This window comes from Juglans regia, chromosome 7, assembly GCF_001411555.2.
Source record: "Juglans regia cultivar Chandler chromosome 7, Walnut 2.0, whole genome shotgun sequence".
Taxonomy (NCBI): domain Eukaryota; kingdom Viridiplantae; phylum Streptophyta; class Magnoliopsida; order Fagales; family Juglandaceae; genus Juglans; species Juglans regia.
Window position 1 is genome coordinate 45,522,950 of NC_049907.1, and position 26,945 is coordinate 45,549,894.

The 26,945-nt window shown below is 37.1% G+C and overlaps 1 protein-coding gene across 2 annotated transcripts; it reads right to left on the bottom strand.

Annotated features, from left to right (window-relative positions):
- Positions 1-29: 29 nt before the first annotated feature.
- Positions 30-24,727, bottom strand: LOC108984478 (regulator of telomere elongation helicase 1 homolog). 2 transcript variants are annotated; one of them, XM_018956462.2, is made up of 23 exons: positions 24,560-24,727; positions 23,378-23,634; positions 22,606-22,745; positions 20,828-20,909; positions 20,480-20,627; positions 20,104-20,260; positions 19,514-19,797; positions 19,350-19,395; positions 18,970-19,111; positions 18,736-18,890; positions 16,940-17,031; positions 16,764-16,862; positions 16,594-16,662; positions 15,598-15,684; positions 15,094-15,144; positions 14,884-14,999; positions 13,469-13,526; positions 13,294-13,399; positions 3,788-3,840; positions 3,068-3,688; positions 2,195-2,340; positions 988-1,085; positions 30-827 (listed from the first exon to the last, which is right to left on the bottom strand). In XM_018956462.2, exons 1-22 carry the CDS (start codon positions 24,659-24,661, stop codon positions 1,010-1,012), a joined length of 3,087 nt encoding a protein of 1,028 aa, XP_018812007.1. In that variant the 5' UTR covers positions 24,662-24,727; the 3' UTR covers positions 30-827; positions 988-1,009. The 2 variants fall into 2 exon arrangements, with proteins under 2 accessions (XP_018812007.1, XP_035548221.1); XM_035692328.1 differs by lacking the exons at positions 20,828-20,909; positions 22,606-22,745; positions 23,378-23,634; positions 24,560-24,727 and adding an exon at positions 20,711-20,758.
- Positions 24,728-26,945: the final 2,218 nt, after the last annotated feature.

A 26,945-nucleotide genomic window follows, 5' to 3' on the forward strand; every position in this document is an offset into this window, starting at 1 on the left:
CATTTAAAGAGAAGACATGAACGGTGAAGATCAAATCTGAATCTGACCGATTGATTGATAATGAAAAGATAAAATTAAGTCGCAATTTCTTTAACAACAAAATTCAATCAAGGTTTGGCCTAGGCATTTATTCCCGTTACAAAGAAAAAGTTATAAACACCTTGTAACTTTCTTTCTTTTTTTCTTTTTCCCAGGCAATAATGCAAGCAAGCACCTTGTAACTAGGTATTCGTGCAAGTAGTAATAATCAGAGGGCATCAATGCATTTACAACAGCTAGCCAATGTCATCCCCAAAACTAAACCATAACAACAGTAAGTTAGTACTTGATTCCTCTCCTCCGATTCATGGCAACCAAATGATCTTGCACCATGAAATACTATGGAAATAGCTGAGGCTGCCTTCAAATTAATCTTCCTGACATGCTAAGGTTGTTTGCCATATATGGATGTAACTGATCTTGCCACAGTGCAGTTGCTTAGCCGGAAGTCATGTTTTGTCTAAAGGACCAAAACCATATGAAGAATAGGAGCTGCCTCAGACCATAACACATGAAAGACTTGCTTATATCCCTTCAGCATTGCCAGATTTCATACTACCTTTGAGTTAAGTATTCTTTTGGGCCTCATGGATGAATAGCAGTTGTATCTGGTTAAAATCTCCAGGTACCAACAAAAACCAGGGAAGACCAGCAAGACAAAGCAAATCAAAATGTACATGTACTTCCTAATTGCACATCTTGAGTGAGATACGGAGGTCCATGACTATAGTGTGCTCACGATCTGCTGGCTTTCCATGCCAAATTAAGCAGCTTCTCTGATTATTAGCCTGCACCATGCACATGAAAAACAATATGATAACCTTTCAAATTCAGGAGAAACCAAAGATTTCGAGATTGAAAACTTCAACTTTTAACTCGTTATATTACTCCTTTCCTCGGATATTTTTTACAAAATAAAACCTGGATGAAAAAAAACATAACACTCACTAGGAGTTCCATATTTCATATGTCAGTGTCTGTTGCCATTTACTTCAACACAATGCTCATAGAGAGAATGATGCTTTGCAGGAATATAATCCTTGAACCTGTTCAAGGAAACCAACATAGAATGTGAGATTAGGATATATGAAATGCTAAAGTAACTGAATATAGGTAATAAAATGCATGAAGAGATTAATAGGGATGTTTCAAAGAAAAAACGATAAAAGGAAGTCCTGCAATACTGCCAAAAATAGCAACAAAGCATCTGTCTCAAGGAGCTTAGTTTTGGGGTCCGTTTGGGAACACAACTGTTCTCAAGTATTCTCGAATATTCTTATATATTTTCTTTCAAAACAACACTCAAACACAAAACACTTTTCAATTTCAAAGCTTCAACCTTTTTATCTAATCATTACCTAATCATTACAACTTTCTCAAACTCCCGAACAAAACGCAAAACCATATACAACTTTCTCAAACTTCAAAACAAAAATAATATTAAAAAATTATATTAAAACAATATTTTAACTTTATAATATTTTTATTCAATTTTTTCTCTCATTTTCCAAAATCCAATAAAATATCTTAACTCAAACTATTTCACTACTATTCACAAATCTTTTGAGATATTCTTAGTATCCAAGCGAGCCATATTGTAACCCACAAGCTCCCTCTTGTAAAAGATATTCCGCTGTCATAAGTGAGGTTTTATTAATAAAATTGGGATAACGTACTCCCTTTTCTTTTCTTTTTCAAAAAAATCTGTCTCAGCATCCGTTGCATTGTCAGGCTTAAACACATATCAAGTTGTGACACACTAGCAACAACTTGAAAGCATAACACAAGTAAAAAGGTAGAGTACTCAACAATTAATAACATAGCTCAGCTATTACAGTTGGAATCTGAGACACCCAATGGAAGGCATAAGAACCCATAAGCATGAGTAAAACAATACACTTATCTCATCAGGAACCCTCAGCTTTCAACTCAAAATCTTTAAATACATAGCCGCATCAACAATAGCACCCATAAGCATCAAAAGAAAAATATACTATCTTATCGAGTAACCTCAGCCTACAAACCAAAGTTAATGCACAGCCATACACGGTTTTTCTCCACCGAATAATTTTTTTTATCGGTAAATAAGGATTTTATTGATGGGAACTAGGCATAGCCCAGCTCCACACTATAAAGCTTAAATAGCAATGAATACCTTTTAAGAAGAGGAAGCCTCTCTGGTCCAGAGAATAAGCTCACAATGGATTGTAAAGCTTGACTTGTCTGCATTGTTTTAGACTTAAGGGCCTTCAGAAACTCAACAAAATTTTTATATTCTTCAGCACTAAGCTTCTCTTTAACCTGTAAAAATAAAATCAAGCAAATATCCACAACCAATTTCTTCATTTCCATTTTAAAAAAGAAAATAATACAAAACTTGGTGAGCAAAATAATTTACTCTAGTTCTTATGTTTCAGTGAAGAATCACAACAAAACAAGATTCCTTTAATACAGTTCTGAGGTTTCCAAGGCAAAATTCCAGGAAAACCAGTTTCTGTGGAAGAATTGCATTCTTTGGTGTCCCATCTACGAAGTATAGATATTTTTAAGTAAGGCTTTTAGAAAATTTTGGTCCTTTTCCTTATAAACATCTTCCTCATCTTAAAGAGGTTTAGGTAGGGCAGACTCCAGCATAAGAGCAGGGAGGAGCTTGAGAAAGAGAAACTGACAGTTTGAAGGGCCAACGCTGCTTCCATAGGAAGGAAGTGCTTTACCCATCATGGCAGAAAACAAAAATTGAGAAACCACCATAGTACTGACATCTCTTGAACTGGCATGTAACTCATAGGAAACAAATGACGAAATGGCATGTAACAACCTCAGAAACAGACTAGTCACCAAAAATTACTTAGCAGCTAACAAGTGGAAGAGCTTATATTTATGTGAGAAGCCAAAGAAAACACTTTAAGAAGAGGAAGATTGATACAAAGCAAACATTTTAATTATTCCTAGGTACATATTCCTTAAATAAAAAACAAAGCAAACAATGATACAATTAAATCATTTTAGTTTTATTATAAAAATTCACCTGAATCAGAAAATCGGATCCTCTGTTCTCCTCATTACCACTGGGCACATTAATGGACTGAACATCTTTGTTCTTCTGCCTGAGAAACTCAACTTCCCTCCTCTGAGGAGTCCCATTGTCTTTGCGCAGCAACGCCGTACCAACTTGAGCATGTTGTGAACTTATACTATTAGAAATTGGTGAATTCTCAAGTTGCACTGAATTGATACTGAAAGGAGCCCCATTTGTTTCAAACTTCTTTGCACGGGATGAGTGTTCATGAGAAACTTCAATCTGTTGTATTGCAACATTTTCCGTGCTTAATAATTTGCGCTTCCTGGCATGAAAAGGCACTAGCAGTTCTTCTTTGCTTGGTTGTTCATCCAATATAGAATAACCAGTCAAATCAATTATTTCTTGAGCTTGGTTTCGCATATTTTTCCTTGCAGGCATCAGCAAATTTTTCTCATTGCAGATAGCATCCCTCGAACAATTCAAAATTAAAGATTGATTCTTGGAGAGAGTAAGAGATGAGCGATTCGCAGGAAGAAAATCCTTCACTCGGCTTGAAAAATTGCCCTTTGTAGTGTTTGGTACGGAAGAAGAGGCCTTTATAGAGGAATCTTGACTTATTGGTGTCATCTGAAAATCCATATCTCCAATTAACAGCTCACACAAATCATATCATCAAAAAGTGATTTTACATAGAAGTATGAGTATCTTTACCGTTCAAATAGTTACCTGGGTGAGAGATTTCTCCAGAGGTAGCTCTGTTTGTATCTCTTCTATTTCTCCTGCATGAGGGAATTTGGCATTAGCTACAGAACAGATGGACCGTGTTGTTGCAAAACACAGCAAAGTGCAGCTTTGATAATACATATGTGTAATAGATAGGGCACAAAACAGTAGATTTAGTTCAGACTTTCTGAAGTAAGCAAAACAAGCATTAAATCATAGCATACACCTTCTAATATTAATGTCCCAGTACATGGCTATGCCTAATGCTTTCATTGATAAAATTTCTTGGTTACTTATAAAAAAATAATAATGTCCCAGATTGAAGTTGGTTCATAATCTCAAAGAACACTTTATGAGGTGAGGTAGGCACCTGGCTTCTCCATTTCAGTAAATTTTTTTTATAGGTAATCAAGAATGTTATTCATAAGAAAAGTAGGCATAGCCCATTCTCCATTTCAGTAAATACAACATGATCATTTGTGAATGTGACACTCCTTGCCTCTAAACTAAAGTAATATATGTTGTGTACTCAGGAGATCATTTTTCTTCTTATTTAGATATTCTATCCTTTTGTTTTCCTTCACCTCCCTAGTCAGGTGCTCCTCTTGCATACACTTTGTGCATGCAAGAGGAACACCCCTTTGCTTATTTGATAAAATGACTATCAAATAAATAAATAAAGGCATATACACTGGGTCTTTATTTCTGTTTTAGGTTCCCTAAGGTTTTGATTAATTAGCAGCATTTTAGCATGCACTATAACAAGAAGTCTTCCTTAGAATCAATTAAGAGAAAAGCTTCAAAGTTCAAAGCTGGTTGTAAGAGTTTCAGTTATCTACCATTTGACTTGACCTTAGGGAATTAAGTGATGTCTAACATATTCTATCTTAGAATCAATTAAGTGATGTCTGACCCTCTTTCTGAATTCATGTTTCCCTTCTAGTATTATGTCAAATTAGATTTGAGAGATTTTATTTTATTTTTTGATAGGTAGAATTGACAACTGTTTTTATGTAAGTAGACTTGAGAGACAACTTATTTTAAAACCATCCTTCACAATGCTTTTAATCGTTATTGACTTCTCATATCAGTGTAGTAATTTTTTTTTTTATAAGTAAAGAGTAAATGTATTGATACGAATGAAATAGGCTTAGCCCGTGTACACAGGAAGTGTACAAAAGAACACCTAAATACATTCTAAGATCAAGAGATTAAAGACAAGAAGTCATGCACATTGTTTCCATTAAGTTCAATGGCTGAAAACCAAAGCATTAAAGTGTGTACAAAAAAATTCTGAAGCTCCGCCATTGTACGCTCCCTATCTTCAAAACACTGCTCATTTCTTTCCGACCAAATACACCACATGATGCACAACAGAACCATCTTCCACACTGCTGCCGCCACTTGAGGACAGCCTTGAATCTCCTTCCAGCAGGCCAATAAATCCACCACCCTCAGAGGCATTACTCATGCAACGTCGACTCTTCTAAAGATCTCATCCCACAGCACCCTTGTTACCTCACAATGCAATAGTAAGTGGTCCACTGATTCTCCATCTTTTTACACAAATTGCACCAATCCATCACAACGCAACCCCTCCTCCTCAAGTTATCCGTGGTCAAAATCTTCCCAAGAGCAGCAGTCCATACAAAGAAGGCACACAAGACCTCCAAATATTCTTCCAAGGGAAATGAACATTAGCTTATGATCTCAATAATTTGTAATACGCCCTGATTGTACACTTCTTGCTACCATTAGACCTTCACTGCATTTTATCCCTTGTGCCCTGGTGTTCCCCGTGGAGTATATCAATTTGAAAAAATCTGAAACAGTGGGTAATTTTCAATCATGAATATCCCGATTGAAGAGGATATTCCACTGGGGAGGGCCATGAGAAGATATCTGCAAATCCACCATAGTAGCATCCTTGTTAGCTGCAATACAATAGAGAGCTGGGAAAACTGTGTTAAGAGCGCAATCTCTAATTCTAGTACCCTCTCCAGCCACGAAACGGATATGACTTACAAAGCTCGTTCAACCCTTCCTAATAAATTTCCATAACCCCCCCCCCCAAAAAAAAACCCACTCCATTGGAATATCAACCCCCCCAAGCACTTCCGTGTCTACAAGCAATAATTTCCTTCCACAACGACTCCCCCTCCAAGTGACACCTCCATAACCATTTTCCCAACAAAGCTTTATTGAAAATCCTCAAGTTGCACACTCTCAGTCATAGTTTTAAATTTCGTACAGGTACTATATCTATTTCGTACCGGCTAAAATACCGGCCGATATTTCGACCTGTATCGGCCTCAATTTCGGCCGGTACCGGCCGATATTTCGGCCAGTGTTTTTTTTTTTTTTTCGTTTTTTCAAACTACAAGCTTATTTTTTAACCCACAATTCAGACTAGACTATTTATAATTTATATATATGTATTTATATATAATTTATTTATATATAGACTATTATTTTGGAATATAATTTTTATATGTAATTTATTTATATATCGAGTATTTCGAAATGTTATCCCGAAACGCTATTCCGAAACGGTACCGGTACCGAAATATTTCAGTCCAGTGCCTTGACCGGTACAGCATCCGGTACGGTATTCAAAACATTGCTCTCAGTCCCCCATTCGAAATTGGGGAACAAACTTTGTTCCAATGCACAAGATGAAATTTCTTCTCCTCCCTCACTCCCCCCCCCAACAAGAAGGCCCGAAATAATTTCTCAATCTTGTTCGCCACCCCTGCAGGTAAAGGGAACAAAAATAAAAATAAAAATTAGGTGGGAAGATTTGTTAAAGTACTCTTTAGTAATGTGAGGCGACCCCCTTTCAACAAATACATATGTTTCCAACCAACCAACATTTTCTCTATTTTCTCCACAACCGCATCCCAAATAGCTCTAGCCTTAAAAGTCGCCCCCAACGGAAGGTCCAAATATTTCAAAGGCAATGAGGACACTTTACAATCCAAGAGGCTCGCCAAGCTGTTGATACTGAGATCCACACCCACCGCAACCATCTTGAACTTACTCAAATTCACCTTAAGCCCCGACACGGCTTCAAAACATAATAGGAGTGCTCATAGAGATTGAGTTTGGCCATGATCCGCTTCGCAAAAAAGTAGAGTATCGTCTGCAAACAAGATATGTGAAATTATAATAGAGTCATTAATACCATTACCCACCGAAAATCCTAATAGAAAGCCACCTCCAACTGCTGCCTTTACCATTCGACCAAGTGCCTCCATGACTATAACAAAGAGAAAATGAGATAGTGGATCCCCTTGCCTCAATCCACGAGAACTGTTAAAAAAACCAGCAGGGGTGCCATTCACTAGCACCGAGAAACGGGCAGTGGAAACACAATGTTGAATCCATGAAATCCACCTATCACTAAAACCACACCTCCCTAGCAAGTGTATAAGAAAATCCCAATTCACGTGATCATAAGCCTTTTCTATATCGAGCTTGCATAGAATACCAGGAACTCCCTCCCACAGCCTATGATTCAAGCACTCATTGGCAATAAGGACCGAGTCTAAATTTGTCTCCCCCGAACAAACGCATTTTGAGGCTTAGAAATAATTTGTTCCAATACCAGGCTTAGACGGTTAGCAAGAACCTTAGAAATGATCTTGTATACTCCACTTACAAGGCTTATGGGACAGAACTCCTCAATTGTCATAGCCCCATGTTTCTTTAGAATAAGAGCAATGAATGTAGCATTGAGACACTTTTCGAACTTTTTTAAAGGAGTGGAACCCCCCAAAAACCTGCAATACATCACATTTTATAATATCCCAACAGGCTTGAAAGAATCCTATCAAAAAGCCATCTGGACCCGGTGCTTTGTCCTTGTCCATGCTAAGAATGACCTTATAAATCTCATCTTCATCAAAAGGTCTTTCCAGCCAACTCGCACTCTACGAATCAATAGACTCAAAACAATAAATTATCAAGCTTCGGCCTCCAATAGGCCGATTCGTGAGGAGATTCTTATAGTAATGCACAATATGGTTTTCTAATTATGAGGGGGAAGTAAGCACTTAAGTACCTGAAAGAAGTGTCTCAATCAATGTTTTTAATTTCATACCGTACCGGCCGGTAAGGCCGAAATTTTTCGTTTCGGCCGTCCGGCCGGTACAGGTACTATATGTGTTCCGTACCGGCCGTTTCGGCCTAAATTTCGGCCTGTACCGGCCTATATTTCGGCCTGTGTTTTTTTTTTTTTTTTTCGTTTTTTCAAATTACAAATTTATTTTTTAACCCCAAATTCATACTAGACTATTTACAATTTATATATATATGTATTTATATATAATTTATTTATATATAAACTATTATTTTGAAATATAATTTTTATATATATTTATATATATAATTTATTTATATATCGACTATCCCAAAACGTTATCCCGAAACACTATCTCTAAACGGTACCGGTACCGAAATATTTCGTTCCAGTGCCTTGACCGGTACGTCGTCCGGTACGGTATTCAAAACATTGGTCTCAATGGCATTGTTGCGCCTATGTGAATTAGCCACTTTATGAAATAATTCCATACATTTATCGCCTTCTTTCAGCCAAAGGGCTCTAGATTTTTGTCACCACGAAGTCTCCTCCATCAACAGTAACCTCTCCAAATCTGTCACTACCGAACTCTTCCTCAATGATACCTCCTCCGAGGTGTCTCCCATCAACTCCCTCCCCTCTAACTCTTGCAGTTCCTCCATAAGAGTAGTCTTTTGGCTGGCAACGTTACCAAAAACTTCCAAGTTCCACTTCTTAATATTGAGCTTCAAAGCCTTAAGCTTGCCTGCAAGAATGAAACTAGGAGTGCCTGTAAATTGATAAGAAGGCGCACCTTCTCTACAAAACCATCATCTGCTAACCACATATTTTCAAACTTAAAATACTGGCGTTCCCCATGAATACCATACCCCCACAATCTAACAAGATGGGAAAGTGGTCCGAGCATATACGGGGCAACTTCTTCTGACACAACTTCAAAAAGTGGGCCTCCCATGAAGGAGAAACAAGAAATCTATCAAATCTCGACCAACCCCAACTATTAGACCATGTAAACTCGCCACCAACCATGGGGAGATCCATAAGATCTATATCAAAAATGAACTCCAAGTACTCCTCCATGGCTAGGGAGATTCGACGATTCCCCGATCGCTCGCTAGAAAAGCAAGTGATGTTGAAGTTTCCACCCATACACCAAGGCACCTCCCATTACCGATATAAACCCGCCAATTCCTCCCAAAGCCTTCTCCTATCTCTGTCCATGTTAGGCCCATAAATGCCTACAAAAACTCACTCCCACCCATCTACCACATTTTTAAAACAACTAGCGACCGAAAAGGTACCAACACACTCTTCTTCCGCCCCTACCACTCTTTTATCCCACATTATGAGAACACCACCTAATGCTCCTGACAAGGCCAAATATGACCAGCCCACGTACAAACACCCCCACAATCTTCGAATAATTCTTCTATCAATGACCCGCAATTTTGTTTCTTGAAAACACACCACATCAACCTTCCACATTCGCAATAAAGATTTAATACGAAGGCGCTTATTGCGATCATTAAGCCCCCGCACATTCCAAGAGAGAATCTTAGGTTTCATGAGCAAAAGTGGCCCCCCTCCCTTTCAATCTATCCCTTCTGCCACTTCCCTCATTTGCTTCATAATTAATAGAACATTTAAGCCTTTTAAATTCTCTGTCTCTCTTTGTGGCGAACTACGATCTACTATCTTCAATGGCCACAAGAAGAGCTCTAAATTGTTCTTCAAATCCTATGCAAGAGACCCCAACGCAAGCTTGCATCTCCTCAACCTTCTTAAACACCCACTCTGAGATGAACCTTTTTGTGTTGGCAAGGGAGCATTCCACCCCCCCAGTCCCCCCCCAAAAAAAAAAAATTATCCCAACCCCCCCCCAACACACACACAGGGAACACCTTATTTCTCATGTTGCCCCCTCCATTTTTCGGTGAGATTTCCAATTCTAGTACGCTAGTGGAAAGGTCCGAAACTACATAACGTATCTACCCAACCTGAGAGGAGGAACACAGGGTGATTCACAAACCCTTTGGCTAGAGCTTCACTCCCCAACGGACTAGGCTAGGCATCTGAGTAGACATTGTGGATACACCGACAACCACCATCGCATGATTATGTGCAAGTTCAGAAGGTGTGGATGCGCCGGCGACCACTTCAGGATCACAGAGAACATCGTGACTGCAGGATCTCTCACTGTCGTCGTCTAATAGTGTTGCCGCCGCCGGCGTAGCCTCCAATAATAGATCGGCAACCTTTAGTGGGATCACCTGAGCCTTCACCAGTGATGGTGGCTCAAACCCTGTCGCCGAAGGGCCAGCTCCCCCCTGCTCTCTCTTCCTCCAAACCAAGCCTGTCTGTTGAAGGATTGAAGGCCGCCCCATGGGCTGAGGCCCAACACCTGGGTCCAGAGCCCTTTCCTTCCCCTTCAACTAACCGGCTGAGTTAAGTTCATTGGGCCCATTGTGCTGTCCCTGATCCATAACACTTGAGCCCGTATATCCAGAGCCCTGGCCCAAGCCCAGTTGCAGAACCCCCTTCCCCTTAACGCACCGTTTAACCCAGTTTATTTTATCAGTCAGGGCTTCCAATTGGTTCTCCATTTCAGACAACGCCTGAAGGCGAGTTTCCTCATTCAGACCCACCACAACCCTACCACCCCCCTCACAACTATGAACACCTTCCGCAAAATTAATGCCCCCTGACCTTGGCATGCCTACCCTCTCTGTGCACTTCGCATCTCAAGGCCTCTCCATCTGACCTTGAAGTACCTCCCTGTACGACCAAGAATTTGATGTATGCACCTTCGTCGTTGGTGGAAACAACCGCAGAGAGCCACCTTCTCTTCCAGCTTCCTTCAACACCTCTGCTAGTTTCCTCCAACCCATCCCATCCTTATCCCCTAGAATGAAGATAAAGCTCCGGCGACCTCCCCCGCCATACTCCACTAAGGCCATGAAAATGCCACTGAAGTTGGAACAGCACTGGGCGATATAACCTCTATCCCCTTCTCAATGAGCAGTGTAGAACTCCTTCCTCCCAGTCTTCAGACTCTCCTCCAAAGCTTTAGAGAACCAACGGGTTGTGGCTACCCTCAAACTCATCTCTCTTTTACAACTTTCCATCCTTTCTTAGTCAATATTACATGGCGTCCATTCCTCACCCCTCAAACAGTTTGCATTCTATCGCTATGTCCTTCGAAAAACCCATCCTAAGCACACCAACACGAGTTTCGTCATTTAATGCAATTACAGACCACCGAAACTCAACGAAAAGAACAATAGTTTTCCATCGTCGAGAGAAGATGTACGGAGAGAAAATGTATGGAGATAACAGGTTATCTTGATTTTGAAGTTGCATTTTTTTTTTAATTCCCAAGAAATAGGCATAAGCCCAAGTACACAGGACATATACAAAAGAAATACCTACTACTTTCCAAAAACGAAAGGAAATCTAAAATAGATTCTGGAAATTATCTTCCATTACAAAAGTTTAGCCCACAAACTCAAAATACTAAAGAAAAAATCCCTAAGTTCTCCCAATGAACGTTCTTTGTCTTCGAAGCATCTCTCATTCCTTTCAAGCCATAGGCACCATATGAGACAAGAAGGAATCATCTTCCAAACATGAACATCATTCTTGCTACCCTTCAATCACTACCACCCTACCAATAAATCCACCACTTCTTTGGACATTACCCAAAGTAAACCAGCCTGATTCAAAATCTCATTCCACAAGAACCTAGCCACTTCACAATGAAGAAAGAGGTGACTAATAAATTCCCCATCCTTCTTGCATATGACACACCAATCAGCAATGTACATACCTCTCGTTCTAAGATTTTCAGTTGTCAACACTATGCCCAAGGATACCACCCAACAGAAAAAAGTAACCTTGAAAGGAACTTTCACTTTCCATATGTTTTTCCAGGGAAATTCACAACTCCTGTGACTAGTTAATATTCTGTATAAAGAGGAGACTGAGAACTTAGAATTTCCTGCAGGAAGAAACCACAGCATGCTGTCCTCCCTACCTAGCATCAACTTTGAACTTTGAAGTCTTTCCAGAAAAGCCTTAACATCATCCACTTCCCATTCATTGACATCCCTGATAAAGATAACATTCCACTAAATATTATTGTCAATGCAACAGAAAGAATTTCCTACAACTGCATTTTGATCCCTTGCAATTCTGAAAAGAGAGGGAAAGTCCAGCTTAAGTGAAGAATCCCCACACCACAAGTCATGTCAGAAAAGTATCATCTTCCCATCTCCCACCTTCAATCTAATATGATTTGAAAATACCCCCCATCCTTTTCTAACGAACTTCCACAAACTCACTGCTTACGCACCACTAGTATCTTTAGAACACCAACCTCCCCACAAACTACCATATTTTACATCAATAACATTTTTCCAAAAGGCATTACTTTCCAAGTGGTATCTCCAAAGCCATTTTCCAAGTAATGCTCTATTAAACAATCTCAAATTTTTTATCCCCAACCCACCAAAATCAATTGGATGACAAACCTTCTTCCAACTAACCAGATGGAACTTTTTTTCAATTCCTTTACCTCCCCATAACAAATTCCGAATTAAACTCTCAACTCTTCTTTCAACCCTTGCCGGCGGATAGGGTAGTAATTATTCTCAATGAAACAGACTTATTAAAGGTGACAGTGTAAGTGTCTCATAGCCTATATTACAGCCTTTCCATTTTGAAACCTACAGCCTCTCCATTATGGAGGCGTTAGAGAAAAACATAATAATATATGTCAGCATCACAAACATCTCGTCAAAACAATGTCATAGGACAAGCTTGGAATTGTCAATTCGAGGTTCCAGTGTGGGGTTCGGGGGGAAAACCCGACCACTAGCCTTAGGTAAAGAGAGAGTTGTTAGGCGGATAGGGTGGGTGCATATTGGGATAAAGTTCATGAAGCTAAATGGTGAATGCAAATAAACAACATATGGCCATAAGGTAGGCCCCCTAATGGGAAGCTTGCACTTGTCTGTCAAATCTGAGCATGCCTTCTGGATTAGACTTGGCATTCTTCTTTCCAGTTCACATTTTTCTCATTATATTTTTTTATTTCCAAGCTTCTTTTCACTTCTCACACTGATCAAATAGCTTCACTTTCTGCCTACCTCTCAGCCAGAAGACAGATAGTGTTCCTAAACAGCCATTTGTCTGTTGATGTCAACGTTCAAGTGGACTTTAGCCAACGGATACATACATATCATTCTATATATATGTCCATACAAAAATACATTTATATATATAATACATCTGGGTCTGCGATGCACATGCAGTTATAAAAGTGCGCCATTCTATCAATCCTACACATAATTCGGAATTACACACTGATAGATCTGAAAATCATTCAAACGGTGTAACTGGCAACGTTCTTTAGCTGGAAGATACTTACCCCGGTTTTTAGTTTGTATAAAACTCAGATCTGTAGATCCCCGAGCTCGTCCATCCCGAAAAAACTGGGTCAATGTAAAAACTACATCCCCAAATTTGGAGTAACACTGCCAGAACAGAAATGAATTAATACTAAAGCTTCAACTATAAGAAGGTTATTTTAAAAGAAAAATTACCTTGATGTGAGGCTGTATCCAATGCGATATCTGGGACTGACGATATGGATGTGCAAACCTGTTAATAACTCAGAACATAAAAATAATCAAACAAAAAAAGAGATACATACATGTCAAAGTTATATCAATAGGAGAAAATAAATAAATAAAATGTATAAAAGGTGGTTAAATTTTGGTTGCTAGTCAAAGTCCAATATGGGCTTGGGTAACACTTTCAATAACTAGAAACAATGTTGATAATATCACAAATAGCCATCTATGAATAACAAATTTTCCAAAACAGAGACACTAAAAAGTAGTGATCATATTAAAAACAGCAATATCAATAATTAGAAACAATAGTGATGATCATATTACAAACAGCCATCTAAGAATTACACATTTTTCCAAATAAATGGTGATGCATCATACAGATTTTGTTGGGAGAAAGGGGAAATTATACCATACACTCCCCCAAAAACACCATTATTTTGCAATATGATCTCTAAACATTTGACACATATGTTGCAATCCGTCCATCTTAATCGTTAGATCTTAATTAGAGGGCAATTGCAACTTATGTTTCAGTTAGGGAGACTCGGTGATTGGATATTTTGGAGTTCATATTGTAAAAGGAATTGTAGTTTGGGAGGGTAAACTATAATTTTCCAGAGGGAAAAATAAGAGAGGAAGAGAATATATCAAAATAAAAGCCAAATTCTAATACCTGCCATCATGTTTGTTCAGCCATTTGTAATTATTGGGAGACTTGGGGAGTTTAGGATCCAAACATGAAGCTACCTTATATGGCTTTAAATGGAAATGGCAGTGGATGATATACTAGAAATTAGAAAATTGTCGTGACAATTTCAAAGTTCATCAGTTTTTTTCCTATTTCTCTGCACTGAAGGTAAGAGGAATGCAGAAGTTATCTCATTCCAAAAAAATTAAAAGTGGCTAATAACAGCCAGTTAAAGTCAATACTTTTTTTTTTTTTTATAAGTAAAATCAAAATTTTATTGATAGAAATAGGCATAGCCCAAGTACACAAGAAATATACAAAGAAAATGCCTAAGTACCATTAAGCACTAGTGAGGGATACAAACAGATCATGAAACTGTCCTATTTACAACTAATAACCAAAGCCCAAGAAAATAAAGTATTATAAAAGAAACTCTTTAGCTCATCCAAGGAACGTTCCCAATCTTCAAAACACCTCTTATCTTCAATACTAAAGAGCATCTCATAAACTAATGATTTGATGGCACAATGGAAAACATGAAGACAGTGTAAACAAAGAGAAATATAAAATATAAAGTAATAATGTTTTAACAATGAGAACTGGGGCTTGAGCAAGACAGACAGGAAAACAATCAACGTACTTGTGCATTTTGGTGAATCTACGACAAAAAGTGACAATCAACAGAGAGAAAAACCTTTCATCACAAAAAATAATTGCTCCATAATCATGACGATGACGGATTACACGTCCAACAGCCTGATTCACAGCTCGTGATGCTTGTTGATTATACCATTCTTCTCCAGTTAGAACCTACAGAGTTAGACTTCAATAACATCAGTGACAAAACATTTAGTATTTAAAGTGACATCTCTCATCAAGCGGTAAAAGGGGTTGCCTTACAAACCTTGCTATGGGATAGCCCCCCTTGATCCAAGTACTCACGTTTCAGACGAACCTAATTTAATTCTCATATTATGTGAGAAAATTTATTAAAAGATGTATGGGATTCAAAGCCTGAACAATTTAAGCAACTGCATGCCAAAAAAAGATCCATCAAGACATGTTTGTGTAATCTGATGGACATATTTCTGATCCCAGCAAAACAATTCGCTTTGCATTTTGGTGGGAAACAATATGCGCATCATAATTAGAGGCAACAAACTTTAAGGGCATGCAACCAGGGATATTTCTTAAATGCAATGAAGCAGCAGGACAAAGCAAATGTATCAGAATGACAAAATCTAAAGATGTAATCAACAATATATAACTTAAGAAATTAAGATTACCTATCAGAGGAAAAAAAAAAAAAAGTTACCAATTAAGATGAAGATCACAACTAATACAATTCTCAAAACAAAATAATTACAACAAACAGTGTCAAAAAAATAATTGAAAAAATAATTCAAACCTTAGGATCAGTCCTTGTTGCAAATGGCATACCAGTGATGACCACAGCTCTTCCAGCATGGTCAGCAAAATCTAATCCTTCACTCACCTATAATACCAAATCAATCAACTGTGATAAATTGGCTAGAACCCACAAGATACATAGAGTAGATATAACAGCTTAATATACTAGGAGCTTTATTAGGCATAAAAAGTTGACGTTTGTTAAGAAACGAACTGTAAGCCAACACATGACCTAATTTTTTCACAATCTTGGAAATGCTAAACAATTGGGAAAGATCCTGCTTCTAGTATTGAAAATACTTAATAGCTATAGAAATACAACTTGACCTATTAGATTGTCAACCCTCAGGATTTATAATTACTACCAGTAATGTTAACAACATCAGGTGACTCGACAAGCATGCAAGGAAGGCCGCTTAATAACACATTTCAAGACAGTTTTGCAACAGAGTCAAGGAGATGGAGCCAATTCACAACATTTGGGGGGCGGTACATGATAAATTATGACCAAATACAGGACTCATTAAATGTACTTGCTAATATCTGCTGAGAGTGTAACACGAACACCTGCACTGCTTTGTGTGGGCAACATGTCAATTCTCTTAAACCAGCATTTCCAACATATACAAAATTTGAGTTCAACATTTATGTCTATGAGCATTAAGGCCAAGAAGATGAGCTTCATGATTCTTTTAAGCATCTCTACTTACCATCTTGAAGTAGTCAAGAGAGATTTTGATTATGTATCAGGCACTCCAAAGACCCAATCTGGACAAAAATTATTTGAAAGCATCCAAGGATGATGATGATGCCAGATGTGTATTTGGGCTATGCCTATTGTTGTTATTAATAAAAAACCTTGTTTACTTATAAAGCAATGGCAGTATGTTATGTGCAAAGAAAATTTCTTCCAATATTGTCTGTCAAAAAAATTAAAAGTCTGCCAGAGCATAGCAAAAAGATGTTTTTCTTAGAATCCAGGATAAAGACATACCTTACCCCGACAAACAGCAAAAAACACTGCACCAGAAGCAGAGGCATCCTTGAGCTTAGCCAAGTAGTCCTGCCAAAAAAACCAAATCAGATGGTTTAAGACTCAGGAGAAAATAGCCCAATTACAAAGATGGGACAAAGTTAATAGGATATATAGGTCATGCTGGCTACCTCAATTGATGAAGGAAATAGTGAAGATTGTCTAGGTTCTATCACGGGTTTCTTATGTTTGCAGATTCTTTCCCATATAGTTGTTGAGTTTGCATGACTCTACAAAAAAAGTGAAATTTTACATGAGATGAAAGCAAATAAATTGCACCTTTTCACTATTTGTGTTGAAGCCCTACCATATTCTTCCAGCATCCAATGCATTGGTCCAATATGTAGTATGATGGAAAGAATACGAGCAATCCATCAGGTACAATTCGTGCGAAGTTGACTGAACACAAAAAGTAAAAAATCATAACTTTTTTCTCAAATGCATCTAAATTTTTTTTTTATAAGATAGAATTTTATTCAACAAATGTAATAGGCCATGTACACAGGAAATTATAAAAAAATTATTGGCCTACTCAATTGGACACCCTTCACATTTTGATAACGAAAGGTGTCTTGGTTTAAAATTTAGGACAATGCCTCAAATATTTTACAATGGAACATACGATACAAGAAAAGAGCCGCAATGGGCTCTCATACCGAGTCTGATGCAGGATATCTAGTAACTTGTCACTAAATTAGATTTCTTCAGCTATTTTTGATGATTTCTTAGATGGCAAAGGATTTAGTAAAGTATAAATGGAAAAGATTGAACCATGAGACTTTGTGGGTTGATTGGTATAAAATAGAGGCCAAGGATGAAGGAGAAAATAAATACTAGAAACTCACAACAAGGTTTCCTAAGCAATCACGATTGGGAGGGAGAAGGCAATCACATCCTCAAAGCTTTGAGACACATATTGGAATTTTGCTGAAATCATAGTCTGAATATTGTCATGTTATATGAAGATAGGCTCTAAAGCCAATCATTATGCTACACAGAAAAGGATTCATAAATAGCAAAGAAAAGTATTTTAAAAATTATCAAAAAAAAAGTATTTAAAAGAAATCTATAACTAGGAGGAAACTGCTAAAACAAAATAAAAAAGACTCCAAAACTTGAAAACAAAAATATAAAACTTGATTACAATTGAACAGAAACTTTATAATGCAAATAAATATAAAAATAATACTTATTAGCAACTAAGTAGCCTCAAATGTAGCCACTTAGACCCCAGATCGAACTAAACCACAATTCAAGAACCCTTTGGAATTTTATTTTGTCTTTTCTCGAACCTTTACTTTTGTGCGTCAACTTGCCTTTTCTATTGAAAGTTATGAACCAGTTTAAGTGGAACACCCAACTAAGTCCCACATTGAGTGGGTAAATTATGATGGAGGTGCATGAGGATGATAAAAGTGCATTAAATGCCAAGTCTCTCAACTACTCCTTACCGAATGGAACTGGATTTTATATTAATTATAATGATCGTCAATGTAATGTCCTTGAGTCATTGACTTTAAAAATGAAAATTATGCCACCTTCAGCATATAGGAACATTAATATCAGCCGCATTTAAATTTGTGTATGTTCTATTATTGTTCTTCTCCAAAGCCCCAACATTCTCGTGTTCTTGCCTCTCTATCTCTCACTCGCAAAACTAGCAAGCCAGAAGATACATCCAGCTTAAGAATCCACTCACCACCTTCCTCTCCAAGTTATAGCAAGCACCAAGTGATAAAACATCATTTCAGTGCGAGCAGATCAACAATACAACAACTGCAGGTGATCGGTATTTCAATAGCTATATAACATGTGCAACAAAATAAGTTCGATGAATGCAGAAGGCCACCTTCAATTTAGGGCTATGAACTGTAAGATTGCTCCCTATTCCAATAACAAGATCAAACTGTAAATCAAAAAAATAATTTTTTGACAGCAAGATGGAATGCAAAGAAACTATAATCCCTCCCTTTTATCAGCGTAGACAGTGTCCAGACAGTGGTATTCTAACAACAAAAACATCTTTAGCTCATAAAACTCAGCATTCGTAGCGATCAAAAAATAAAATAAAACTCGGCATTTCATAGTGGTTATGTTACATACCAATAGCATTGCCAAGATCTTGCTTGTATTCAATAGAATCACGGTTTCGGTAAGAGGAATTGAAAGAGCAACCAGAAGGACCAGCTGGTACAACACCAGCCCATATCTGACTAGGGGTGATGACATGAGGATTTTCCAACCGAACGGGAAATTCTCTGAGTAACAGGTATGATATTTTCCGTTTAGAAATTGTGGAAGTCATGGCATGACCTAATTGATATAAAAGTCACTTACAATTTCAGTTCTTGTGCAAATGAATCCAGGGGAGATAACGTGCCAGATGTCAGTATAACTGAGCCCACACCCAACTTGGAGAATGCTTCCAAGGCAATTCCCGGATTGAAACACCACCAGCTTAGTGTCCTTGATGCCTTACCTGCACAATCAAAATAAATATGTAGATTTAACCTATGACAAGATGACATATACTAAATCACATACCATTCTGGCCTTTGGAAATTAACACTTTCATCTACTTATGTAAATTTTCAACAACAACTAGGAACATTCAGTTCAATATATTCACAATGCAAATAAGCTATTATGAATCAATAAGACACAACTAAAAAGATCAAGTCATAATAAAATAATCAGAAAATATGTATAAATAGTACCTTTCAAGCCATCTGCAGCACTTGCTTCAACTTCATGCACGTGAACCTAACATAAATGAAAGCTTTTGAATTCAGATACCGAGTGAGTACAATAAAGAGAATATAACTTTGAAATAACATGCCAGACAAGGTTTGCAATCAAGCTGTCCTACAACTGTACTTACACGATAGAATTTTGCATGAGCATTGCCCTCATCCTTAAAAATTGTATTAAGAATATCACCTATGCTTTCCAGTCTGCAAGTAGTGTGTGCCACCTTGTGCTGGTTATCTTCCTCAATAAGCACAGCAGCGTCATCTATTATTTGAATGAGCTTAGAGACAGTTTCATGCGTGATATTTAGCTCAGAGAGTAATTCGTAGATGTACGGCCCAGGCTTAGTAAATCCCAATTCCTTAGACTGAATAGGCACTTCAGCAATCCGTTTCTCAAGCTTCAAAAGAAGTGCTGCATGAAATAAATTATTAGCTCATAAGAAACATGACTATGAGAGGTATAATAAGGACGAACACCAGAGCTTCCAGCAAAAGAACTGTAACAAATTTGCGATGCAATTTAAAACAATGAAAGCCTCATGTACACAGGGTTAATTACATTAGCACGGAAACCACTACAAAGTACAGGCAGTATTTAGATCAACCAAGTTTCTCTTGACCATATTGCCAGAATGATGCCAATATGCATTATAGTATTACTAATAAAAAAAAATGGATGAACATCAATTATTTGCCGAGTATCAATAAGTCAAGTTACCTCTAAGGATGGCAAAATTATCTGGGTTCCGTGATTTTTCATTTGATTCTTCCCTTCTTTCTACAGATAGGTCAATACAATGTTTTGCTTCAATAATGCAAGCCTTCAGAAGCCAAGAAGGCAATTCAAAAGATGCTGCATCTGCACATAAGCCTTCCTGCATGATATTCAAATCACATTAGCATCCAATCTCATGCAATATATCATCCCAGTTACTAATGCTGCATGAATATTAATAATATCTGTCTTCAATAACTAGTAACTTTTATGAGTGGATAAGCAGAAAAGAGAAGATTAAAACGATCATATATAGTTCCAGGGTTCTGTGGACAAATTAGATCTTCCTTTATCACAAAACCCAACCACTTCCCCTTACCAAATTGTGAGCTTCATCAAATATGAGTATACTATTGTTCCAATCAACTTTCAAAGATTTTCTATTCCCCGGGTCAATGAGATAGTTATAAGGTGCAAAAAATATATCAGCAATCCGGTGGAGCTCTCGTGATACATAATAAGGACACCTACAAGAAACAAGTAGCCAGTGAATATGAAGCAAACTACATACTCTTGACTTTGAAAAGGAAATACTAAGTTACACAACCACCTGGTGAGTCTTGAACACACAACTAAGTCCATATTTCAAGTAGAAAAAGGCATTAAGAAAGCAAACTGCACATTAACATATATTGTAAAGATTAAAAAGACTGCTAAAAGAGCATACGGTCCGAATCTTCTTCCAACGTTGACTAAATCCTCAATATCGATAGGTTCATCACCAAGATGAGGATTTTTCTTCATGTATTCTACAATAGAAGCACAGAGCATGAAAATTAGATTTGTTTGGAATGTTTATTGCATCAAAATGTCAAAAAGAAAAGCAATCAATTTACTCTGGTACAATCATCAAATAGAAATCATAATTCACAATGCCTTCATAGACATTCAACAAGAAGCACATTAACTGGACAAACCAGCAGTATAACCTTGTATTGTTTTTGGTGACCTTGCCCAGGTTATTAAACTTATCTTACATTTACTTTGGAAGTTGACAGGCATTGAGTGTTGTGTGAGTGTATCTGTGCGAGTGAGCGAGAGAGAGAGAGAGACATGCATCCTATACTTGTCAATATACATTTTTTTCCTGGATAAGAATCCGGAGTCCTTATCATTTTATATTGGTTTCGAATAAGCTTATGTGGGTATTTAATAGAGTAGTGAGAAGTGTAAATAACTATATATGGTTCACCAACGGAAAATAAATAGATGATACCTAAAGAGATAATGCGGCTGGTTTCAGAAAACAAATGGGTTTCACCCAAGTATATTGATGTCATTGAGCATATGAATAAAGGAGTGGGAGTTTGTGTGAAAATTAGAGGAATTAGAAGCAAATTTTTTTTTACAAGTAATCAGAAGTTTTATTGAATCAAGTAAATAGGCATAGCCCAAATACACCAAGAAGTATACAAGAGAAAACACCTAAATACACACTAGGAACTGGTAGAAGCTAAAAGAAGATCATGAAGATTATCCACATTCAAAACAATAACCTTCGCCCAAAGCTAAAAGAGGAATTAGAAGCAAATTTTCAATTAGGTAACATAATGATCGGCATTAAGCATTAGTCATGGAGTATTGTTTAACCACACTAGATATTCTCACTCTGTTTTTACAAGATGAGGCCATGTTGTGATACCCCATATGATAAGTAAGGGTAGGTGGTGTATGGGATCTCACATTACTTGGGAATGAGAAGTTATTGCTCTTTATAATGTTCCAATGGGGCTCCAATTGTATCATTAACTAGTCCTTTTGGAGTATAGGTCATGTTGTTTGGGACTTTCATTGGGGCGTTACACATGTGGTGCATATTATATGTAGACATATCATATCGTGTCATGTGTTGTATGCAAAAATACTAGACCTTCTCCAGATGAAATATCCTAGTCAATAAAACCAGATTGGGACTTTAACTCTAAAGTGGAAATATGGAGAGGTTGTAAACTAATCTAAACTTTATTGAGCATACTTCCAAAGATCCTTATACATTGCCACCAATGTAAAACTTGCCAGGTAACCAATAATTTTAGGAGCAGAAGCCTCTTCTTACTAATATTACTTGGAAATTCTGAAGAACCACTACAGGTAAAAAAAAATATTTCAGCATTCTTAAATGACATATCAATCTCATAATGACCTATGTGGAAACAAGAATATGGAACAGCATTTATTATGCCAAAGACAGCCGTCCACCTGAAGGATGTCTGCTTCTAGGCCATCTAGAATTCACACTATCCAAAATTATCGTAGTTCATTCTCTTTATCCTTGATTTGGTTTTGCTCTCCTCTCATTATTATGTTATGCCACGATTTTTTAAAACACCTCATTGTTGAGGTAATAGAGCTTGCTATTAAATTCTCGTACTTTAGTCGACCCAACTATAGACCTATCTATAGGAACAAATCATGACAAATACATTCCCAATGCCAAACAAATACCTGCAACACGAGAATGATGGCCACATTTACGCTTTCTACACAACGAATGGCAAGAATTTGTTTGTGTTTTTCCACGAAGTGAACTCACTTCATCATGAATGCACAATTGCTCTCGAGATCCTAAAACTACCATTTTGGGCCTGCATGTATCCAATATTAGCAATTTCAGGGCACATGCATATAAAAGCACCTAAAGCGATAATAACACGAACTCCAACCTCAGGAGGAATATATATTGAGCATCAGTAGGGGTCATATAGTGCAAGTAATAAACCAGGAGGAAATAGATATGTGATCTATCCAATATTCAAAATCTCAACTACAAAATATTTCAACACTGACCACCTACTCTTACACTGCGAGATAGCAAGGACACTATGAAATGATTTTCTTGATAGGGGGCATTGGCTTGGGTGATGCCTGGAATAGTGGTTGCTTTCCTAGCAAGCTGGAGAAGCTTACATGTCAATCCACAAAGTGCAGCAATTTGGAAGGCAGATCCCATATGTTATTGTGGTGCCTTTGGATGGAAAGAAATGATAGAAGTTTTGAAGAAGACCGCAAGCAGACAACAGACAAAATTAAAGCTTTCTTTTTCAACTCTTTGCTTCAATGGTCCATTGTGATAGACTTTAACATTCTAAGTGTTCATGAGTTTCTTGTAGTAGCTGTCAATCAAGCATAGGTGTTCTATACGCCCTATGTATATGGGCTATGCCTATTATTCTGAGCAATAAAATCCTTCATTACTTATAAAAAAATCAATTCAGACCTGTAACGGGTTCTCTTTAATTCTTGAATTACTTGCCGGATTTGGCTGTGAGTGCGTGAGGTATATATTATGGTAGGAAGATTTGACTGCACAGGCTGTGACAGTGAAACATCTGGTTCGCTCTCTTCTTTCTGACTGCTTTTTACACTCATACCAGTCGAGAAACCTCCCAAACTCTTCCTCCAAGCCAGGGTTGCACAGAGAAGACACAACGTTTTCCCAGTTCCGGTAGGGCTCTCCAAAAGTGCATTGCATCTCTGCCATGTCATAATGTGAACATGCACATTGGATGTCAGGCAGATACCAGTGATAACAACATCAATTGTGATAAGAAATTATGGCAATGATATATGGTTAGCCATTCAAAAGTAATACAAATTCAGTATATGCTATTAGTGACAGTATGCAGCTTATAGAGTGATAAAATGCCGGGCATTTCTAGCCTTCAGAGAACATACTAGTAGAACCTATACAGCTTCAAACTCTATTTTTACACTTTTAATATCAGTTTTTAATAGTAACAGTAAGACAAATTCAAATGGTATCAGAACATCTCATCATGATGAATTTGTTACTTTCACCACCAATATATTTTCCCCCGGTAGAATATTCCCTTGAAAAAGGAATACTGTTTTCATTATGCTTCAAGACATGCCCCTGAAAGCATGAAAATCCTATTTTGAATTATGATACAGTGAGTAAACAGTTAGGACCAAGAAAACCCATTGTTATATGATAGGTACATTCAGGAATTACTTTAAGCTGGTAATACGAAAACCACGTAGCTAAATTTAAAGACACTGTATACTATCCCAAAACGCATTTGAAATATATCACATAGAGAAATCAAATTAAGTTTATACACAAAAGACAAAATTACCGAATAAGCACATCCAAACCAACTGATACCAATTAGTCCGAATACATACTCACATTTAATAAAAAAACCAACTTGAAGAGTTAAAAGAAAAATAAAAACACAAGGCTGCAGCCTTTCCCAGCTAAAATCAGTAAGCAATTTTAGTTTCTTCTGGAAAATAAAATAAAAATATGCTTTAGAATGGCCTTGCAAAAGGCAATTGGTATCAGAAATTCAGGACTTCATAAGCAATTTCAGTGTCTTCTGAAAAAATAGGTCGTAAAATGAATTCAAGACCAAATACGACGCCTTCGAATTCTTACTTCTTGGAGAGATTGAATGACTTTTTCCATATAAACAAGCTGGCAATCGTAAGCCTCGAATGGAAAATCCACATCGACGCCTCTGATATTGTACGTCGGCATCTCTTTAAATTTCCGTAGGATTCCGGCAAATCAGGAAAATTTTCCCGAGAAAATGACGCCGTTGGGTATAGTCACAAACCCTAGTCATTGAGTTGATCTGGATATATTGAAGATATGTTTTCCCGCCAGATTACAGTGCACGGATGAGGGGCACAAACCAACGACGACGTTTAGCGAGTAACCAGGTAAACGAGTTTTGACTTTTGAGCATTGGTTTATCAAATTTATCTTTATAATTTTCATAAATTTAAAATCTTCCTATTCATAACCTTACATTAAATTAATTATTAGATTAGTCAAAATAATAATATAATATTATTTTTTTAATAATAACATTTTTAATTTATTTTTTTCATATTTTATAATTATACTAACTATACGTTAATTAATAATTTAATTTGATACTTAAATTTTTTTCCCAACTTAAATATATTGTGGCTCAAAATTAAAAAACAATAATTTAAATAAAATAATGATTATAGAGTGTGAACAGTTCATCTTCAAATTTGAAGATGAACTTAAATGTATTGTAGCTCAAAATTGAAGATTTTAGTATATATTAAATCCAATGCAGTGATTTTAAACACAGATACATCAAATTTTGAAGATAGCACTCATTTGATGAGTTCAATGCAAATGCTCTTACAGGCGAATGAAAAACTCTATTTGTAATCTTTAGCTGCAGTTGACACGCACTAACCCGATGCGGATGCCCACATCATTTTAATGAAACGGTGCAAATTGGAGTTGCTGGAAGACAAAATGGAGCTCAACTTTTGGGAGGAAAATGACAAAAACTCGAGAACCGACAAACTCAATGTGGGTTTGGATAAACAGTTCAGATGAGATGATATGAGATGTTTTGTTGAAAGTTTAATAAAATATTTTTAGAATATAATTTTTTAGTATTATTTTTATTTTAGAATTTGAAAAAATTGAATTGTTTATTATATTTTTATATAGAAATTTGGTAAAGTTATAATAATAATATGAGATAAAATGATATGAGATGTTTTGTATATCCAAACCCACCCTTAGCCAAAGATGAAACTCCATTACATGTCACAGCAAGGTATGGGCATGCTAATATCGTTGAAGTTTTGATCAAACATGCGAGATATCCACATCATCAAGATCTTGAAAGTGTGGCTTACTCAATAAGATGCTTAGGATGGTGACCAAAGAGAAAGACAACCGGTTGTACGTTATAATTACCTTGAAATGATATGCTAGGGTTTCAAACCAAGGAGATGACAGAAGCGGTAGAAGATAAGGAGGTTCGAGAAGATTGAAGCAGAATTAAATGATGCTTTTATATTTAGGGTTTGTAAGGATAGTTTCGTCTATTGCTTATTAAGTAAGGTTAAGCTTGTCATTTGTTATTTATTTATTTTTGTTGTGTTGGACTGAGTCTTAAGCATAGTAGAGTCCTGGCCCAAGTGAGCCAGTACGTAGTTATGCAGTTGAGTCATGGGCTAGCAGTTGAGCCCTATTTATGTATTTAGTTATTTTACATTAAGGATTATCAGAATAATTTCTTTCAGAAAGCTCTTGTGGAGGTAGTGGCTCTTTGAAAGCCATAACTTGATCTTCCATTAGCATTATCCCTTGTCACATTGTGTTTCAGTGGTCACAGAGCCACGTTCCTGCGCCATGGTTAAAGGTACCCGCCACTCTCTGTTGGCTAAAGTTGTGTCTGCCTTTAAGGGGGAATTAGCAAACCTGCGAGAAGAACAAGAAACACAAAAACAAATGCTGGATGCAGTGCTGCAGCAGTTAAACAACCTTACTACCAGTTATGAACAATTAGCGGTAATGGTTGGTAATCAGAAATTGGGAGAAAGACCCTCAAACAGACAGGTTAGTAACAATCCTTTATTTGAAGGGGGAGGGGGTATTCATGCTAGATCCATTAGGATTGAATTTCCAAAGTTTGACGGTACTAATCCAATGGAATGGGTATTTAAATCAGAACAAATTTTTGCATACTTTAGCACTTCAGAGGATCAAAAAATATAAATTGCATTTTTTCACATGGAATGGAAAGCTTTGTCATGGTATTATTGGTTAAGGAATTCAAGTCCAGTTCATGGTTGGGAAGATTTTCTGACTGCACTTAAGGTGTGGTTTGGTCCCTCGGCTTATGAGGATCTAATTGCGGCTTTTACCAAATTAAGACAGACTGGAACTGTGGAGGAGTACCAAACCCAATTTGAGGCATTATCCAATATGATAAGAGGTCACACTGAGGAGTTTAGAATTAGCACCTTCATTAGTAGTCTAA